We start from the raw sequence: 20,192 nt of genomic DNA on the forward strand, positions 1-20,192 counted from the left end.
CAGGACGCCAGGGTTTGTGTGGAAGTGGGGTAAGCAGTCGTCATCCTGTTCCCAGCTGTTGATGAGGGTTGGTGGCAAAGGGCTGGAGAACAGGATCAACGCGCAGTATAGCTGGGGTTTAAGTTCATCTCTGGGAGCTGCATATAAAGGAACAACCATGCCTTTAGCTGGCTCTCAAAGCCCCCTGTCTAAACCTCTCTGCCCCTCCCTCCTCTTTTTGAGGTGTTTCTTAAAAGCTATCCCTTTGACCAAGCTTTTAGCATGGGTTAATTTGATGGAATTGTGCTAGTTTTAATTAAGGGAGTGTAGCTTTGAGGAAGGACAGTGGGATCTGGGAGTTTTGTCCATCCCACCATTTGTGAAAAGTAATCACAATGAGCCTTGTTTTCCTCTTATCAAAGGCTTATTCAGAATTGGTTGGCGAGGAGAAAACTGAGACAAGACCATCATGACCCTAGCAAGCCAACCTTTCCTCAGTGGGAGAAGGATTACAACCTGCAACCCATGAACGCCTATGGACTGTTTGATGAATATTTGGAGATGAGTAAGCAAACTTCAGATGTTCCAAGTGTTGTGGTGCGTGATGTGCAGACGTGGGCCGCGCTGTGGTTGACACATTCTCTCCTTCCTTCCAGTTCTTCAGTTCGGATTTATAACAATATTTGTGGCGGCTTTCCCATTGGCCCCGCTCCTGGCCTTGTTGAACAACATCATCGAGATCCGACTGGACGCGTACAAGTTTGTCACGCAATGGAGGAGACCGCTGGCTTCGAGAGCCAAAGACATAGGTGAGGTTTGGGCAAATGTGCGACAGTTTGAATCCCCCGTGGAGGGTACCACAACCAGTGATGCCAGGCACTTCCGCTGGACTGACCTCGATCTTTCTGCCTGTGTTGCTTTTGGAAAAATTAGCTCGGTACTTGGGGTGAACACTTCACTCCTCGAGTCATTCCAAATTCTGTCCACCCCCAATTCAGTTAATCACAGCAGCTCAATCGGACATGGGTTAGAACCAGCCTAACTGATGCCTGGATCCTTGCACTATGGGACTCACAGGGTGAGTTCCCTATCCACCCCGAAAGACCTGCTAAAATAGATGATCTGATCATTATTTCATTGCTGTTTGTGGGACCAAGTTGTTATAAAATGGCTTCCCGTCGCCTATATTTGCAACTGTACCAATACTGCAGAATGGATTTCATTGGCTGTGAACATTTTGGGGCAGACTGCAAGGGATATGAATGGTGCTATAGAAATGAAAGCCTAAAGTTTCTCTACTGAGTACCAAGACAGCGATGTGAGAATCTGAAAATGTTTTTAAAAAGGGATTGGAAAATAAAATATGTTCTCAGTACCATTGACCCCAAAGCGGTCTGATATGTTGTGTTTAAAAAAAAAACTAGTCTAATCATCATCTTTAAGGAAGAATATCTGACCAGTCCCATATCCGAGGGTACTGCAGTATGTGCTCAAGAATCCTGAGCTGTTGTCTACGATTCAAATCCCACCTTGGGTGTTCAGGAACTTGAGTTAAAGTGATTAAATAAACATGACATTCAAAAGCCCATAACACTCAGCAACTCGGGCAGAAGTTGGGGAAAGAGAAACAGCCAATATTTCAGGTCCTGAAGCATTACCTCTGTTTCTCTCTCCACAAATGCTGCCTGACCTGCTGAGTGTTTCCAGTATTTTCTGTTTGTATTTAATATTTAGAGCGCCTGCAGTTTTTAAATTCTTCATTAAAGAGCTATTGTCAGACCATGAAACTACCATTGGTGCAGTAATGCAATATTCAGGGAGCAGAAGCTGCCCTCCATTGGCAGCCCTGCTTGATGAGACCCCCTCCTGCCTTTCACCACAATGAGGTCCCGATCAGGGTTCTGTTGGTGTCCTTGAGAGGACCCTCCTTCAAGTCAAGTCTATTGTCATGTGCACAAGTACAGTGAGGTACAGGTACAATGAAAAACTTTCTTGCAGCAGCATCACAGGCACCTAGGTTCAGACAACACACAGAATATAAATTATACAAGACAGTGAAGAAAGAGACCATACAAAACAAGATATTATTGCAACAAGACACAATTAGAAACCAGTCCATGGTAGTGCAAGAAGTGGTCCGTAATGTTGTGTTGCTGAGGTAGGGTTAGGGTTGTGCAGAGACGCAGAGTACAAGAGCATCGAAGTCACACTGACCCTTTGTAAAATGGTTGCAAAATTATGTGCAGTTCTGGTCACCCTGTAATAGGAAGGATGTGGAGATTGTGGAAAAGGTGCAGGTTCACCAGGATATTGCCTGGATTTGAGGGTGTGAGCTATAAGAAGACATTGGACTAACGTGGGTTGCTCTCCTTAAGAGTGTCAGAGGCTAAGGGGGGACCTAATAGAGGACTTTAAAATTCTGAGAGGCATAGGGTAGACAGTCAGACTCCGTCAAACACCAGAGGACATGCTTTTAAGGTTAGAGGGGGGAAGTTTAAAAGCGATGTGAGGGGCAAGTTTTTTTTAACAGAGTGGTAGGTGCCTGGAATGGGTTACCAGGGGTAGTTATGGGAGCAGGCAGTTTGGTGGAGTTTAAGAGGCTTTTAGACAGACACATGAATATGAAGGGAACGGAGGGATGTGGATGATACACAAGAAGAGGGCATTTAGTATAAATTGGCATCAAGGCTGGCACAACATCATGGGCTGAATGGCCTGTCCAATGCTGTACTGCTCTATTAACACTAGTTCAGCCTTAGCTGGAGTACTGTGTCTGGTTGTAGCACCAACTTTGGGAAGGACGTGAAGCTTTGGAGGGGGTGCAGAAGCGTTTTATTAAAATGATCCAGGGCTGAGAGACTTCCGTCCTGTGGACAGACTGGAGAAGCTGGGGCTGTTCTCCTGGGAACAGGAGTTTTGGGGGATTTAAAGTCGGGGAAGGATTTGACAGTAGAAGGTGGGAAACTGTTCCCATTGGTATGGGGTCGAGAACCAGGGGGCACGGAGTGCAGGAGATTGACACAGGTAATGTGAGGACATGGGGTTTTGCACAGTGGGTGGTTGGGTCTGGAACGGTTCGGGGGAGATCTGGAGGCAAATTTAACTGTGCCGTTCAACAGGAAGCTAGGTAATTACCTTTGGGCCAATACTTTAAGTGTTCTCAAAATAATCGACCTGGTTGTGATTGGTCATCAATTATCTTTTTCATTCAATTTAACCAGAGCCTCTATTTTAGATATGAGTGTGGCTGTTTTCAAGATTGTGTGGGATCTTACTACACCTAATCCATCATGCAGAGACACTGGCTATTAAAACCCTATCCATAGCCATCAATTCCTTGAAAGACCACCTATCAGGGCCCACAGCAGTGTCTTCCCATGAGCTATTCCCACCACCTCAACTGTAACATCAACAACTAATTATTGCAGGGCTGTGGGTAAGAGCAGGGACAGGGAATGGATAGACTGAATTACTCTAACATGGAGCCAGTGTGCTCCTGATGGGCTATATGGCCTCCTGAGACTCTGGGCTTCCCTTCCACGTACCACACCGGGGCAATGAGTAACGGGCCATGGCTATCACTGTGTACTGACCACCAATCGGAGAGGGGAGGAAGAAGATTGTTTCAGTGAGGACACGTGTACCAGGTAATGACGTCTCTGAGCTGTGCCTGCACTGCTTGTCCTAGGGATCTGGTATGGGATTCTGGAGAGCATCGGGGTGCTGTCGGTCATTACCAATGCCTTCGTTATTGCCGTGACCTCCGATTTCATCCCTCGCTTGGTGTATGCGTACAAATACGGACCGTGTGCAGGGCAAGGAAAGGCGGGGGAAAGGTAAGTCTGTGTTTTTACTGCAGGTTACACTTTCTGAAGTGGGAACACGCTGGGAAAAGTTGTGTGGTGGTCCTGACACAGGGCAGTGGCTCTGTTACTGGACCAGGATCCTGAGGCCTGGAGGCTTCTGATTATTCATTTTACAGGATCTGCACAGGGCCACCATTTATTGACCATCCCTAATTGCCCTTGGAAAAGGTGAGGGTGAACCTCAAACTTCAGGACCAGGGTACTAGGCTTGTCAAATGACTTACTGACAACATCTGCTCCCTGCCTTCAGTCATTAAAGTTGTGCTACCTCAGTGTACTTGTGTATGGAATGGTCTGTCTGGATGGCAGAGAAACAAAAGCTTTTCACTGTATCTCAGTACTTGTGACAATAATAAACCAATTAGTTACCACCTCACCACCTTCACCAAATTAGTGAGACTGAACACTCCTCCACATCATGCTGACTATCCCTGATCAGCCCCTGGCTTTACAAATGTACATAAATCCTATCATGGAACATAGAACAGTACAGGCCCTTCGGCCCACCATATTGTGCTGACCTATATAAACCTACTCCATGATCAATCTAACCCTTCCCTCGTACACAGCTCATAACCCTCCATTTTTTCTTACCTTCTACCTTTAAAAGTCCCTATTGTATCAGCCTCTACCACCACCCCTGGCAGTGCGTTCCAGTCACCCACCACTCTGTGTGAGTGTGTGTGTGTATTTAAAAAAAAAACCTCCCTCTGACATCTCCCCTAAACTTTCCTCTTCTGACCTTCAACTGGTGTCCTCTGGTATTGGTCATTGCCGCCCTGGGGAAATGGTGCTGACTGTCCACTCTATCTATGCCCCTAATAATCTTATACACCTCTATCAAGTCGCCTCTCATCCTGCATCGTTCCAAAGAGAAAAGCCTTAGCTCACTCAACCTTTCCTCAGAAGGCATGTTCTCTAATCCAGACAGCATCCTGGGAAATCTCCTCTGCACCCTCTCCAAAGCTTCCACATCCTTCCTATAATGAGGTGACCAGAACTCCAAGTGTGGTCTAACCAGAGTTCTGTAGAGCTGCAACATTACCTCGAGGCTCTTGAACTCACCACACCATACACCACCGTAACCACCCTATCAACTTGCATGGCAACTTTGAGGGATCTATGGACTTGGACCCCAAGATCCCTCCACACTGCTAAGAATCCTGCTATTAACCTTTGTATTCTGCCTTCAAGTTCATTCTTCCAAAGTGTATCACTTCACACTTCTCTGCGTTGAACTCCATCTGCCACTTCTCTGCCCAACTCTGTATCCTGTCTATATCCCGTTGTAACCTACGACAACCTTCACTATCCACAACACCTCCAACCTTCGTGTCATCTGCAAACTTACTAACCCACCCCTCCACATCCTCATCCAAGTCATTTACAAAAATCACAGAGCAGGGGTCCCAGAACAGACCCCTGGGGAACACCACTGGTCACTGACCTCTAGGAGGAATACTCTCCATCTACTACCACATTCTGTGGCAAGCCAATTCTGAATCCACACAGCCAAATCTCCATGCCTCGTGACTCTGTGGATGAGCCTGCCATGGGAAACCTTGTCAAACTCCTTACTAAAGTCCATATCAGAATCAGGTTTATTATCACTGACATGTCATGAAATTTGTTTTGCCGCAGCAGTACAGTGCAAGACATAGACATAAAATTACTATAAGTTACAAAAATAATAGTGCAAAAGAGGAATTAATGAGGTGGTGTTCATGGATCCATGGACCGTTCAGAAATCTGATGGCGGAGGGGAAGAAGCTGTTCCTGAAGCGCTGAGTGTGGGTCTTCAGGGTTGTGCCTGTGTTGGAGCTGGCTGAGTCTACAACCCTCTGCACCACATCCACCACTCTACCTTCATCAATTTGTTTTGTCACTTAAGATTTTCTCTACTAATTTCCTAGCACTGAGGTAAGGTTCACTGGCCTGTAATTACCTGGCTGGCACCCTCTGCCCTTAAAGGAACATTCATCGGCTGGCCTCCAGTCTTCTGCACTCACCTGTGGCGAATAATGATGTACAATTCTCCATCAGAGCCCCAGCTATCTCCTCTCTTGATTCCCTTAGCAAACTGGGATAGATCTCTCTGACCCTGGGGATTTATCAACTCCTCTGCATGGGTTTGCAAGACAAGTTTTTCACTGTACCTCAGTACAAGTGACAATAATAAACCAATTCCATGACATCTAACACCTCTTAATGTCACCTGCTCCAGATCCTCCATACACACTTCCTTGAAATCTCTATCTACCATGTCCTTCTCCCTGGTGGATACAGATGATAATTATTCTTTATGGATCTTGCCCACATCCCCTGGCGCTCCACACCCACATTACCCTTTTGGTCCCTAAGGGGACCCACTCACCTCCCTGCCACCTTCTTGCTCCTGATATACTTGTAACTACAGTTCTTTGTGCCAGATACTTCAGTGGTCAGGAGTGGCCAAGGTGACCACTCTGGACATCTCGGTTGGTTTGATGCTGCTTTTGACTGTGGATCTCCACTGAGAATGAGAGGTTACTGTTTGTGGGGATGTCAGTAGAGTCAAACCCTACCAATCCTCTGCTCCTCTCTGGAGTGGGAGGCAGAGTCAGGAGTGTGGCTTATCTCTGGATTAGGCCAGGGGTGGTGGCCATGTTTAGCCAGAGAGCGGGGCTCTATTCTCCTTGGGTTTCAGTCAAGGATGAGATGTCACAGTGTGACTGTGGCACTCAGACCCATTCATCTCTCTCTCCCTCCTCTTCCTCCCCAAATCCCATGGGCTAGTATCTACCCCTTTCCTTGCACTGGATAAGTTCTGGATGGAGATCTGGGATTTGGCAGCCTCCACCACCACCTGGTAAGCAGGGATGGGAGAGAACTTTCTGCAAGTTCCCCATGGATCCTGAGCAGCAGCAGTGTTGAAGTGACCAGTTGTCTGTGGCTCCTTCCCAGGTGCATGGTGGGTTACGTTAACGCCAGCCTCTCCGTGTTCCTGGTGACTGATTTTGAACCGCGCTCTGAACCATTATCAAACGGCACTGACATCTTTGGGACTGAAGTCAAGTACTGCAGGTAAGAGCTGGGTGATCCTGTGCAGCTTTCCTGCACTGTTCTGAACGTTCTTTGACCTACACTTTGTGCAGGAAAGAGCCTTGTGTTTGATTTGAGATCCAACACCTTGGTGAGGGTGGTCCCTGGGCAGACCTGTGTGTAGGAGGCTGCCCTGTGGGATTTACATCCAGGGCATGGAGAAGGATGCAGACGCACTGTGCAGCTGAGATTAGATTGGGCATGACCAGAGGAACAGTGAAGGGGAGGGGGTTTGAAACCAGGAAGATTCAGCTGATGCACCAAACAATCTGCTGGAGGAACTCGGCGGGTCGAGCAGCATCTGTGGAGGAGGGCAGGAACTGTCGACGTTTCAGGTCAAGACCCTGCATCGGGACCAAGAGTGGAGAGGGGTGGGACGGAGTCCGAGGTGATGGGCGGACTGAAGAGGAGAGGAGGGGTGGGGGTAGGGTGGAGTTGGGAGACGCAGGCTGGTGGGTGATAGATGGAGGCAGAGAGAGAGAGCAAGGTGCAGGTGATCATCTCCAGGGATTGGCAGAGAGCACTCAGACCCCACCACATGTTGTAATCCCAACCATCGTGTGTGGTCTTTGAATGGTTCCAGCCTCTGTGAGTAGGGATGTCACGCAGATGTGAGAGGGGGTTGGGGTAACGTGCTGGTGTGTCACTGCCCCAGCAGCAGAGCAGTCTGTTCTGAGGCCTGACCTGGTGGCACTGCTGAACCAGTAGCAGGCTGCCATCTGGAAGATGCAAAAGTCTGTGCTTCTTTACACCGAGGACAAGGAACGTTCCCCAGATTCCCGTACAATATTTATTTCACAACCAGCGTGCACCAACAGACCATCTGGTCATTTATTTTGTTTGTGTGTGTGTGTGTGATCTTGCTGTGTCTCCTCCCGTTTGTGGTTTGGGGGAGCTATGGTTTGACTGCACCTCCAACAGTGCAGCACTCCCTTGGCACTGATCCCAGGTGTCAGTCCAAACCTTGTCTAGACTCTGATCAGAACACACAGACTCCTGCCTCGGGTAACAGTTCCAAACCGAGACCCACTGCCCAGGTGGGGGGACGTGACTGTACAGCCAAACGATGATTGACAGGGATTCTTTGTGTCAACCTATAACCATGAAATAATTTTTAACCACGTACAAGGTACCGTGACTACAGGGAGCCTCCTAACTCCAAGCAGCCTTACACCTACACACTCCAGTTCTGGCATGTGCTGGCAGCGCGCCTGGCTTTCATTATTGTATTCGAGGTAAGCACCCTCCGACGTTTGTCCTCTCGGTCCTTTATTGCGGGACAATATTTAAGTTGGAACACAAAGTTGGGATCACAAATGACAAGAATACTCTGCAGATCAGGCAGCATCTGTGGAGAAAGGGAGAGTTAATGATTTGGGTCAATAATCTGACATTGCAGGACTTGCTGGGGTGTGTAGAGAAACCGAAAGTGATGCTGCTTTCACTTCAGCCTTGCTCATTGGGCTCCAGATTCCCTCCCAGCCTCCTTGTTCATTGTCACAGAAGTTCTACTGATCGGGGAATCCGGGACTAGGAGGAAGGATCCAAAAGTTAACGCAGGGGTTTCAGGAGGGAAGGAACATTTTCACACAGGCCAGGAGGGATTTGGAACGCCCCTTCACAAACGGCAACTGACACTGGGTCAGTCATTAAACTTAACTCTCAGATAGGTGGATTTTGTAATAACTGAAAGTATTAAAATGGGGGGAAAGCGGGGATGTGATTGGGTCACAGATTGGGTGTGGTCTCAGATACAAGGGGCAGAATGGTCTGTTTCCGTGTTATAGTTGGTGTATGTCAGAACTTGCGGAGCAGCATAACTGTGTGGGGTTTGGCGTGCCTCGATTTACAAAGATTCCGTCTACAAACCTTCACTACAATGCCTTTGACGGTGATCTATTTTCCCCTGTAATGCACTCTCCTGCAAAGGGTGACACTGCCAAATACCCGCAATGCATTTTGCTCAAACTTTTCACCTTATGAAATTTCACTTATGATAAATATTCCAGGAACAGGAATTTTTTTTTTGGGTGATGCAGTGGGGCAACTAATGGAGCTGCTCTCTCTCAGCTCCAGAGACCTGGGTTTGATCCTAACCTCGGGTGCTGTCTGTGTGGAGTTTGCACGTTCTCCCTGAGACCACATGGGATTCCCCCGGGTGCTCCGGTTTCCTCCCACGTCTCCAAAGTCATGTAGGGTTGGCGGGTTAATTGCCTGCTGTAAATTGCCCCTAGTGTGCGGGTGAGGGGTAGAATCTGGGGGGAGTTGGTTGGTATGTGGGGATAAGTGTGGAAGGGTGTTTGGTGGTCAGCATGGACTCGATAGGCCGAAGGGCCTATTTTCCATGGTCTGATTCTATGAACGCACAGCCTCTGTATGTCCAGGAACGGCTATAAGTGGTTTGTGGTCGGGGGAAACCCCTCTCCCGTGTGTCACCTCCATGTCCACCGATGATAAATGGAAGGGTGAGTACGGCAACAGAATGGTAACACCACTGCCTTACCCTCACTGTCACATTAAACCCTGCAGCTCCCTCCCCAACAGCACTGTGGGAGCACCTTCACCAGGAGAAAAGGCAGCTCACCACCTCCCCCTCACAGTCAATGGAACCTTCATCTCATGAAATTAGAAAGACACGACAAGACTGAAGTGTTATCTCCCCACACCCCCCCCCCCCCCCCCGGGTGTCCGTGTAACCACACTGGCGATCAGAGGAGGTTTATGTGAGATCAGCTCTTGCTCCAGCCTCCATTAGAGGGGTTTGTTTGACTCATTGGTCCATGTGCAGCCTGAACCGTCTGTAATGGGCAGACAGGAAGTGAAGACTTCTTCACCTTTAACAGGAACTCTTGGATAATCTGCTCCCCAATGACCACAACCTGCCATTGGTGGTGACAAGGTCCGTGCAGGGGGTCGTTTTTGCTTCGTACAACAGCAGTGACGTGTAACCTCCTGTACCGCAGCTAAAGGAGGAGTCTCCGTCCAGCGCCTGGTGTGATGTGTGAGCAGTGTGGATTCGTTCTCTCCCCAGTGAAGTTGTTAATATTTTATTCATTGCAGCATTTGGTTTTCTCTATCAAGACCCTAATTGCGTACATGATTCCCGACCTACCGAAAAACCTTCGTGACAGAATGCGCCGTGAAAAGTATCTCATTCAGGAGATGATGTACGAGGCAGAGCTCGAGAGACTGCAGAAGGAACGCAACGACAGGAAGAAAAGCGGGATGGGCTCTCACAACGAATGGCCTTGAGAGCAATCTGCTGAGGTACTTCCTTATCCTTTCACCTCGGGCTTTGGATAGATCTATTCCTTTAGGAAGACGCAGGCCCCAGTGCAAGTCACATCTCCACTTGGGCGGTCCAGGAGTGTCTCACTGCAACCTTCTCAACCGACACTGCCCTTGCCAATGATAAATTGAAGAAGATAGGAGCAGTATGAAGCCACTCGGCCCCTCAAGCCTGTCCTACCATTCAATTTGGTCATGGCTGGTCTATGCCAGTCCCCCATGGCCCTCAACTCCCTGATCTTTCAAAAAGTTATCAACTTCCTCTTTAAATCCCTCCAGTGACTTCACTTCCACAGTCCTTGGCGGGAGAGAATTCCACAGATTCACCACCTCTACAAGAAGAAGTTTCCCCCACACCTCAGTGTTAACTGACCATCCTTTATCTGTAACCGTGGCCCCTTGTTGTACTTTAACTGAAAACGTTCACCAGAGCGACTGGCAATTGTCCTCCCAGTCTAGGTCACCAGTAGATTATAGGTAGTCATAGAGTCATACAGCACGGAAACAGGCCCTTCGGCCCAACTCATCCATGCCAACCAAGGTGCCTTCCTGAGCTGGTCCCACTTGCCTGCGTTTGGCCCATATCCCTTTAAACCTTTCCTATCTGTGGACCTGTCTAAATGTCTTTTAAACGTTGTGATTGTACCCGCCTCAACCACTTCCTCTAGCAGCTCGTTCCACACACCCACCACCCTCTGTGTGGAAAAAGTTGACCCTCAGGTGCCCTTTAAGTCTTTCCCCTCTACTTTAAACCTGTGTCCTCTAGTTTTAGACTTCCCTACCCTGGGAAAAAGACTGACTTCTACCCTATCTTTGCCCCTCAGCTCCTTCACTCCAGGGGAAACGGTCCCAGCCTGTCCAGTCTCTCCTCATACCTCAAGCCCTCCAGTCCCGGCAACATCCCTGTGAATCTTTCTGCCCCCCTCCAGCTCAGTGACCTCCTTCCTATGGTGCCCAGAACTGCATCGTCTTCCATTTGCTGTCTCACCAACGTCTCGTCTCATCCAGCCGTAACATGATATCCCAACTCTTGAATGCAATGTCACAGCCACTGAACGCAAGCATGTCACACACCACCTTCACCACCCTGTCCACCTGCATCGCCACTTTCAGCATCTGAACTGGGTAGCGTAAACTGGGAACAGATGTTGGCAAGATCATAAGACAAAGGAGCAGAAGTAGGCCATTTGGCCCATCAAGTCTGATTCATGAGCTAAGCTAAACTATTTCCTATCTAGCCCCATTTTCTGGCCTTTTCCCCATATCCCTTGATACCTTGACTAATTAGGTACCTATCAATCTCCTCCTTAAACACCCCCAATGATCGGGCCTCCAATGTTCTCCGGTAAATGCACTGCAGAAATGTGGAGGTTGTTGAGGGACCACTTACATGGGGTTCTAGATAGGTTTGTCCTGCTGAGACGAGGAAAGGGTGGTAGGGTGAAGGAACCAGGGTTAACGAGAGGTGGAAGGTTTAGTCAAGAGGAAGAAGAAAGCATATTTAAGGTTTAGGAAGAAAAAATCAGTCGGAGCTCTTGAGAGTCGTAAAGTAGCCAGGAAGGAGCTTAAGAATGGACTCGGGAGAGCTAGAAAGGGACATGAGAAGGCCTTGGCAAGTAGGGTTAAGGAAAACCCTAAGGTGTTCTACGTGCATGTGAGGAACAAGAGGATGACTAGGGTGAGGGTAGGACCGCTCGGGGATAAAGGGGAGAAGAATGTGTCTGGAGGCGAAGGAGGTCAGGGAGGTCCCGAATGAGTATTTTGCTTCAGTGCTCACCAGGGAGAGGGATTTAGATGATTGTGAGGTTAGTGTAGAACAGGCAAATGTGTTGGAGCATGTCGAGGTTAAGAAAGAAGCAGTGTTGGTGCTACTAAAAAGCATTAGGATAGATATCCTGTCCCCAGGGTCGGACAGGATATACCCCAGGTTACTAGGGGAAGCAAGGGAAGAGATTGCTGGGGTGTTAACAATGATCTTTGAATCCTCCCTGGCCACAGGAGTGGTACTGAAGGTTTGGAGGATGGCAAACGTTGTTCTCTTGTTCAAGAAAGGTAAAAGGGATTATCCCAGGAATTATAGACCAGTGAGTCTTACATCAGTGGTGGGCAAACTATTGGAGAGGATTCTTGGGGACAGGATTTATAAGCATTTGGGGAAGCAGAGTCTTATTAGGGATAGTCAGCATGGCTTCGTGAGGAGCAGGTCGTGCCTCACGAGCCTAATAGTTTTTTGAGGAAGTGACAAGACAAATTGATGAAGGTAGTGCGGTGGATGTGGTATATATGGATTTCAGCAAGACGTTTGACAAGGTTCCCAATGGTAGGCTAATTCAGAAAGTCATGAGGTACGGGATCCATGGAAAATTGGCTCACCCACAGAAGGCAGAGGGTGGTTGTAGAAGGTGAGTATTCGACCTGGAGATCGGTGACCAGTGGTGTTCCGCAGGGATCTGTTCTGGGACCCCTGCTCTTTGTGATTTTTATAAATGACTTGGATGAGGATGTGGAAGGGGGGGTTAGTAAGTTTGCAGATTACACGAAGGTTGAAGGTTGTTGTAGGTTGCAACGGGATTTAGACGGGATGCAGAAGTGGCAGATGGCGTTCAATCCAGAAACCTGAAGTGATGCACTTGGGAAATCACACTTGAAGGCAGAGTACAAGGTTAATGGCAGCATTCTTAGCAGTGTGGAGGACCAGAGGGATCTTGGGGTCCAAGTCCACAGATCCGTCAAAGTTGCCACACAAGTTGATAGGGCAGTTTAGAAGGCGTATGGTGTGTTGGCCTTCATTAGTTGGGGGATTGAGTTCAAGGGCCACGAGGTGATGTTGCAGTTCTATGGAACTCTGGTTAGACCCCACTTGGAGTATTGTGTTCAGTTCTGGTCGCTTCATTATAGGAAGGATGTGGAAGCTTTAGAGAGGGTGCAGAGGAGATTTACCAGGATGCTGCCTGGATTGGAGAGCATGTCTTATGAGGAGAGGTTGAGCAAGCTAGGGCTTTTCTCTTTGGAATGACGGAGGATGAGGGGAGACTTGATAGAGGTGTGTAAGGTTATGAGAGGCATAGACAGAGTGGACAGCCAGCACCTTTTCCCCAGGGCAGTAATGGCCAATAAAAGGGTCACCCATTTAAGGTGCATGGAGGAAAGTTCAGGAGAGATGTCAGAGGTAGGTTTTTTACTCAGATTGGTGGGTGCCTGGAACACACTGCCAGGGGTGGTGGTAGAGGCCAGTACAACAGGGTCACTTGAAAGACTCTTAGATAGGCACATGGATGAAAGAAAAATAGAGGGTTATGGGAGGAGGAGTAGAGAAGGGGATAGATTGAATGGGGATGTTTATATAGGTCAGTACAACATCATGGGCCGAAGGGCCCGTACTGTGCTGTACTGTTCTATGTACTCGTATCCCCAGGTATCTTTTGTTCAACAACACTCCCCAGGGTCCTGCTATTCACTGTGTATGTCCTACCCTCATTTAACTTCACAAAATGCATTAGTTCTCACACCTCACTTGAGATTGGCCGGGTGGGACCAAGGGACAATAAGGCAATGGCACAATGGGAAGGAGTCATTCCGACTGGCCAAGCAAGTCCACCCTGCACACAGTCACTGCTTGTGAGGGCAATGGGAGCAAACAGTAATTTTCAAAGAGAAAGTGGGTAAATATTTGAAGAGGATAAATATACAAATGTATGATAAGTATTGGCTAAATATCTGAAGAGGATAACATCTGCAGTGTTGTGGCGAAGAGTGGGACCAGCCAATGATATGTTGGATTTTCCATGAGATGGATTTGATACGTAAGAATTAGCAGCTAGTGAAATGGTTGGCATCATCCTTCATTTGCTAATACATTTTCTAATTATCTTTCTTTTTTTCCCTTGACAAAGATCAAAACAGTCCCTTTCCCCTGTCGTTGCCGCTCGAGTTAAGCCTACCTCTGCATATTTTGCAGTTGTTCCCTGCAGCTCCTGAAAACAGCCTTCCACAGACTGAGTAAATGCAGCCTCAATGCATGGCAGGGAATGAAAGCGCTCTGATGTCCGCCTGCTGGAGGATGAAACGTGAAGACTTTCGCACCTCATCACAAGATCCCTTCAGTATTCAGGACTCTTGTCAGCATGTCGATCATGTTATTCATAATATAATGCAATTCTGTACGCCAGTTTTTAACTTGAAAGGGGTAACTGTTTTACACTGGTTTGCGACGTATCTCAGTTCTGCATCTCCTCCCCCTCATCACCAATTCCAGACTTTACACAGTGTCCCATTCAAACTGTAAATAAGAATTTCTGAAAACTATTTTGCATAACTTCTCCAACCTGCACTCTCCAAGCCCTGGTTCCATCCACGTCTCCCAACTAGCAATCAGGAAAACAACCTTGTTTACCAATCTTTTTTTTAAACTTCTTGATCTTGCTGCTTTTGAATGATTATTGGGTCAGATGTAAAATGCAAACAATTTGTAAATAGCTAAAAGCAAAATGTTGAATTGTCATGATTTAAGACCAGTTCATGAACATAAGCCATATTTATTGCTTGTATATTGTGATGCAGAGATTTAAAATAAACATGCACATGGAGTTTGAAGATGGTTTCAGTTTTTCCAAACACAAACCCATTTGCAAGATTAACAGCCCAAAATGTACTTGCCTTTGGCTGGCAGTTGCCAGTGAAGGTTTCCTTGGCCAATCACCCACTCCTGACTTCCACATCCTCTGAAGTCAGGATCGAGCTGGAGGTGCCAGAATATCAACCTCCCATTCCTTGGCTTCGTTTGGCACTGAGGATGGGGGTGGAGGGGCTGGATACATTCACATCAGGCCTCAGCTGTATGCAGATGCAAAAGGTAAATGGTGTGTGTTCTGTCTTTATTTAGCGTTAATACTAAATATTTGAAATTTATGGTGATTTAAATGTCGTTCATTTATTTAAATGATTTTTAATCCTTCATTCGAAATGTCTAAAAACTGAGTGGGAGTGTGGGCTGTGAGGAGGAAGCAGAGAGACTCCACTGTGATTTAGACAAGTTGTGTGGGTGGGCAGTTACATGGCAGATGCAGTTTAATGTGGACGATGTCCTCCTCTGTTCTATAAACAGAAAGCCAGATCATTATCTAAATGGTGATGGATTGGGAGGAGTGAAGATCCAACGAGAGCAGGGTGTCCTTGAACACCAGACGCTGAAAGCAAGTGTTCAGGTGCAGTAAGCACTTGGGGAGGCAAATAGTGTGTTGGCCTCCATTGCAGGAAAATTTGAGTGTAGGAACAAGGATGACGTTGGCCTCCTTGAGGATATCCTGCTCATGGAGGGGGTGCAACGAGGGTTTATTAGACCCACTCCTGGGATAGAGGACTGACCTACGAAGACAGTAGGTCGATTAGGTTTATATTCACTGGCATCTAGAAGCACCTATAAAGTTTCAAGAGGGCTAGACAGACGAAATACCAGAGGATATTTCTGATGACTAGACAGTCAAGAACCAGGCATCGTGGTCTTGGGACACGGGGCTCGTCATTTCAGTCCAAGACAAGGAGAAATCACCTCCTTGGTAGTGAACCGTTGGCATGCCCTAGCACAGGCAGGGGAGGACAGGCCAATAAAGGAGGAGGGAGATGCACTTCTCCCCAGTGCCTCGAGGATGAAGAAGGTGTGTACAGTGTATTGAAGTAGATGATCACCATCATTATATTGAATAGTGGAACAGGCCCGATGGGTTGAATGGCCTCCTGCCCCTATTTTCTATATTTCTGCATGTGGACATTGGGTGTTTGGCTTTTCTTTACTCTGTGGGGTCTGTTTCCACGTTGCTGAAGACTGGGTTGCTGTTACCAGTAGCTCTGCCAGTGTGTGACCTCCCCTCCGTCGCCTCTGCTCCCCCCCCCCCCCCCCCCCCCCCCCGTGAAATGGAAGAATGCCAATTTCTCCTTGGTGCTGCTTTAGGATCTAGGGCTTGGAGCAACCCCTTTGGTTTTGGTGCCGTCAGAATCGGAGGGAGTGGCAAGTGACGCCCCAGGTGTAGGAACGGCCTCGGACCCCTGAGGGACTGGTCACTGCAAACTGCAGCAAGTGGTAAAGGTTGGTCTATACACTGGTGGAATGGACTCCCGGGCCGTCTAAGGTGAGTAATCTCCCAAATCTGTTCAAGGCATGCACTCCCTGCAGGCAGTGTCCACCTGACCCAGTGTGTTGCACTCTGACCTCTTGGGTCAAGGGTTCACTTCTCACACGAGTCCAGCGATACTGAGAGAGTTGAGGTGTTCCCCATTGGCTACATAGGTTGGCACAACATCATGGGCCGAGGGACCTGTACTGTACTGTTCTATGTTCTAAAACAAGAACAACCAAAGCAGATATGTTTCCATCTGGATAAGCATTAAATCTGTAAAATTAATCATAAATATAGGGAATAAAACTATCAGAGCCTACAGTGGTCACAGGGATAATCAAACTCAAAATGCGGTATTATCAGTGTGATCCCTCTGTACATTTTGGGCAATTGCTACCCAACTGAAATTGGCTGTCTTCCAGTTCATGAATGCCTTTCTGAGGGAGAGGGAAGGAATCTCCCATCCTTTCCAGGTCTGGTCTGTTTTAACTCATGGGTCCTCTGACGTCTGACCTTTTCCCCCTACACTGCGTTGTCTGGCCATGAGGGATGGGCAAGGGTGCTGACCCTGCCAGTAATGCCTGCACCCTGAAAAATGAATAAATAATTTTCCCTGAACAGGACATCTTGCTGTGTCATTTCATGACCACTTTGGACTTCTTCCTGTAACTCTGGGGGGGGGGGGGGGGGATGGTGGTGGTGGTGGGAATTCTCGTGCCCCCTGTCCATTTGTAATGAGCTGATCAACTGAATGGAATTTGCCAAATCAATAGTCCTTGGTAGAAGGTGATGATTAGTTTCTGTAGACAGCAGGGACCAGTCTGGATCCTGAGTGAACACAAGATTCCATGAGAAGATAGCATAGTGATTACATTACTAGGACTAACCTGGACCATTGCATTTAAATTCAAGTAATTAAATCTGGAATGAAAAGCAATGCGACCATAAAGTTACTGTATTTTTGTAAAAGCACGTTCTTTTTAGGGAGGGGAATGTGCCACCCTACTGCCTGGCCTACGTGGGATTCCGCCCACAGTAGTGTCCTAGACCCTTAACTTTCCAGATATAAACTTTAAGCCAATGAGAAACAGGTATAGTGTGGGTAATCTGCATACAGAAAGGTGTGGCTCCCTGGGTGCGATGGACACGGGAGAGTGCAGCATACACAATTCTGTTGTATAAAACGGAGACAGATGCAGGCGACCCCCGCGTTACGGGGAGGGGAGGGGTTGTGTTCCTAGGAAACACTCCATATTGTGATTTTGGTTTTCCATAACATGAAGCTGCATCATCTGCACATGCATCAAGAAACACAAGTCCAAAAAAACATTGGTTACTTATTTACCTTTTTTGCATAAATTCTACAAGAGCAAATTTTATTCTGTAGCTCATTTTTTTGGGAAGTGATTTGTGAATTCTGTGTAAGGCTGAATTTTGCTAACCTGAACAGCCATAGTGTGTGGGTCACCTGTACAAGAATGTATTATGTGATGGGGCTTTACTTACACCATCAGATGTCTTGGTAAAACAACACAATAGTTCTGTCCAGTTCAGCAGTAAGTCAGTGTCCACTTGGGTCTTTCTTCCTCCTGACAAAATATTACAACAGACTGAGAGCACAATGTGCTGTGAGTGCATAAGTTACTTCAGGGCAGAAGGTGGTGATGGCGCAATTAGTGTCTGGCGCACAACTTGCTGCAAAGAGAGAATCTTCTGAATTTGAACGAGCTGAAATGCAGATTATTAGAGGCATATCCAAGCATCATCAACAAAGGTTAGTAAGTTTACAGATGACACTAAAATAGGTGGCATAGTGAAAAAGGTTATCAAAAATTACAGGGGATTCTTGATCAGCTGGGGAAGTGGGCTGAGGAATGGCAAATGGTGTTTAATTCTGATAAGTGCAAGGTGTTGCATTTTGGAAAGTCAAATCCAGGTAGGACTCGCAGTGAACAGCAGAGCCCTGGGGAATGTTGTAGAACAGAGGGACCTTGGAGTTCATATACGTGGTTCCCTGAACGTGAAGTCACAGGTAGACTGGGTGGCTTTCATCAGTCAGGGCATTGAGTATAAAATTTGGGAGGTCGTGGTGCGGTTGTACAGGATGCTGGTGAGGCTGCACTTGGGGTATTGTGTTCAGTTTTGGTCACCCTGCTATAGGAAAGGTGTTATTAAACTGGAAAGAGTGCAGAAAAGATTTACAAGGATGTTGCCAGGACTTGAGGGCCTGAGTTATAGGGAGAGGTTGGCCAGGCTGGGTCTTTATTTCCTTGGAGCATAGGAGACTGAGGGGTGATCTTACAGAGGTGTATAAAATCATGAGGGGCATAGATAGGGTGAATGCGCACAGTCTTTTTCCCAGAGTTGGGGAATCAAGAACTAGAGGGCATGGGTTTATGGTGAGAGGGGAGAGACTTAATAGAACTTGAGGGGCAACTTTGTTTTTGCACAAAGCGTGGCATCTATTTGGAACGAGCTGCCAGAGGAAGTGGTTGAGGCAGGTACAATAACAACTTTTAAAAGACAGTTGGACAGGTACATGGATTGGAAATGTTTAGGAGGTTACAGGCCAAACACTGGTAAATGGGACTGGCTTGGGGGTGCATCTTGGTTGGCATGGACCAGTTCAGCCGAATGGCCTGTTTCTGTGCTGTATGACTCTGACTCTAAAGCCCAAAAAGGGCATCAAACTGCCTGAGGTGCTTGAGGGAACAAGACAATTGTCACCATTTATAGACCAGTTGATGGGGAAAGATCCAAAAACACTGTTGATGTGACTGGAATCAGAGGGGAAACTGAAGTCCTGGCAGAACTCGACTCGAAACCATCAACAGAGAACAATTGTCAGCAAGAGAAGCAGAACCCAGTGTTACTACAGTGCTTCAGCCATCTCCACAAAGGAGCAATCCAGTGACGGGAAAACAGCAAAAGTCATGTGAGACTCAACGCCTGCATGTAGGTTTATCATTCAGGAAATCCAGTGTGTCAAAACTCAGTGGTTGTGGGGTTGAAGCTGATGTAGCGGTCAACAACAATTCTGATGATCCTGTATGGGCATTGTTATTCTCAGGATTCTGCTAAGGCCCAGAATATTTTAGCACACATGGAGTGTCCATGGTGTGTGGACTTCGGTGAGGAAGTGATTCTGGAGAGGCAATGACACAGCTTTGTATGTTAAAAAAAAAACAAATAATTTAATTAAGACTGTGTCAGGACAGGGGATGTGACACACCTGCAGAGACATGGGCTGATGGAAACCATGATGATCCATTGTGGCCACGTCTGCAGTAGGTGCCTGCACTTCAAGGAAGTTTGGCATAAAGCTGATGAGTTAGTCTGAGATTTGGACACTGCGATGCACCAGGGACAGAACGTTACCTGGACACCTAGGTAGGGTTGTAAATAAGACTGAGCTAAACGGTGGGGTGGGTGGGGGGAGATGGGGGGCAGGTTCTAGTGAAGGAAAATCAGGGAAGTTGAAGAGAAAAAAAGTTAATGGTGGGGTAGGGAAATGGGTAATAATACCCAGAATGTGTCAGGAAGGGAATGAGCAGGCACACAGAAGTCCACCTCCAACAAGGATTAGAGTAGAGAAGAGTCCAAACTGAAGGCTCTGTATCTGAATGCGATGAACATTCGTTATTTGTGCCATAAATTCATCTTCCGTGTAGAGAGAGATGGGTAGAGACATGGCTGCAAAGTGACCAGGCCTGGGAACTAAATATTCCGGGGTACTTCGAACACTAGAGGTAGGGAAAGTATTGGAAAACTTCTGAGGGACAGAATTTGCCTAATTTTGAGGGGGTGACTTTGTGTATTGACAAGGGTAGTTCAGTTGATGTAATATATGTGAACTCCATTGAGA

General features: G+C 47.3%; 1 protein-coding gene across 5 annotated transcripts in view; it reads left to right on the forward strand.

Annotated features, from left to right (window-relative positions):
* Positions 1-14,805, forward strand: part of LOC127578297 (anoctamin-4-like) — a 113,346-nt gene extending 98,541 nt beyond the window's left edge. For 2 of the 5 annotated variants that reach the window (XM_052030160.1, XM_052030161.1), the window contains exons 20-26: positions 402-544; positions 636-788; positions 3,668-3,815; positions 6,789-6,908; positions 8,056-8,161; positions 9,987-10,193; positions 14,173-14,805. In XM_052030160.1, coding sequence (XP_051886120.1) covers positions 402-544; positions 636-788; positions 3,668-3,815; positions 6,789-6,908; positions 8,056-8,161; positions 9,987-10,178 — 862 coding nt within the window. In that variant the 3' untranslated portion in view covers positions 10,179-10,193; positions 14,173-14,805. Of the gene's footprint in view, positions 1-401; positions 545-635; positions 789-3,667; positions 3,816-6,788; positions 6,909-8,055; positions 8,162-9,986; positions 10,194-14,107 lie in introns of all 5 variants that reach the window. The other 3 variants (XM_052030162.1, XM_052030159.1, XM_052030158.1) reach the window with 2 other exon arrangements.
* The last annotated feature ends 5,387 nt before the right edge of the window (positions 14,806-20,192 follow it).

This window comes from Pristis pectinata, chromosome 15, assembly GCF_009764475.1.
Source record: "Pristis pectinata isolate sPriPec2 chromosome 15, sPriPec2.1.pri, whole genome shotgun sequence".
Taxonomy (NCBI): domain Eukaryota; kingdom Metazoa; phylum Chordata; class Chondrichthyes; order Rhinopristiformes; family Pristidae; genus Pristis; species Pristis pectinata.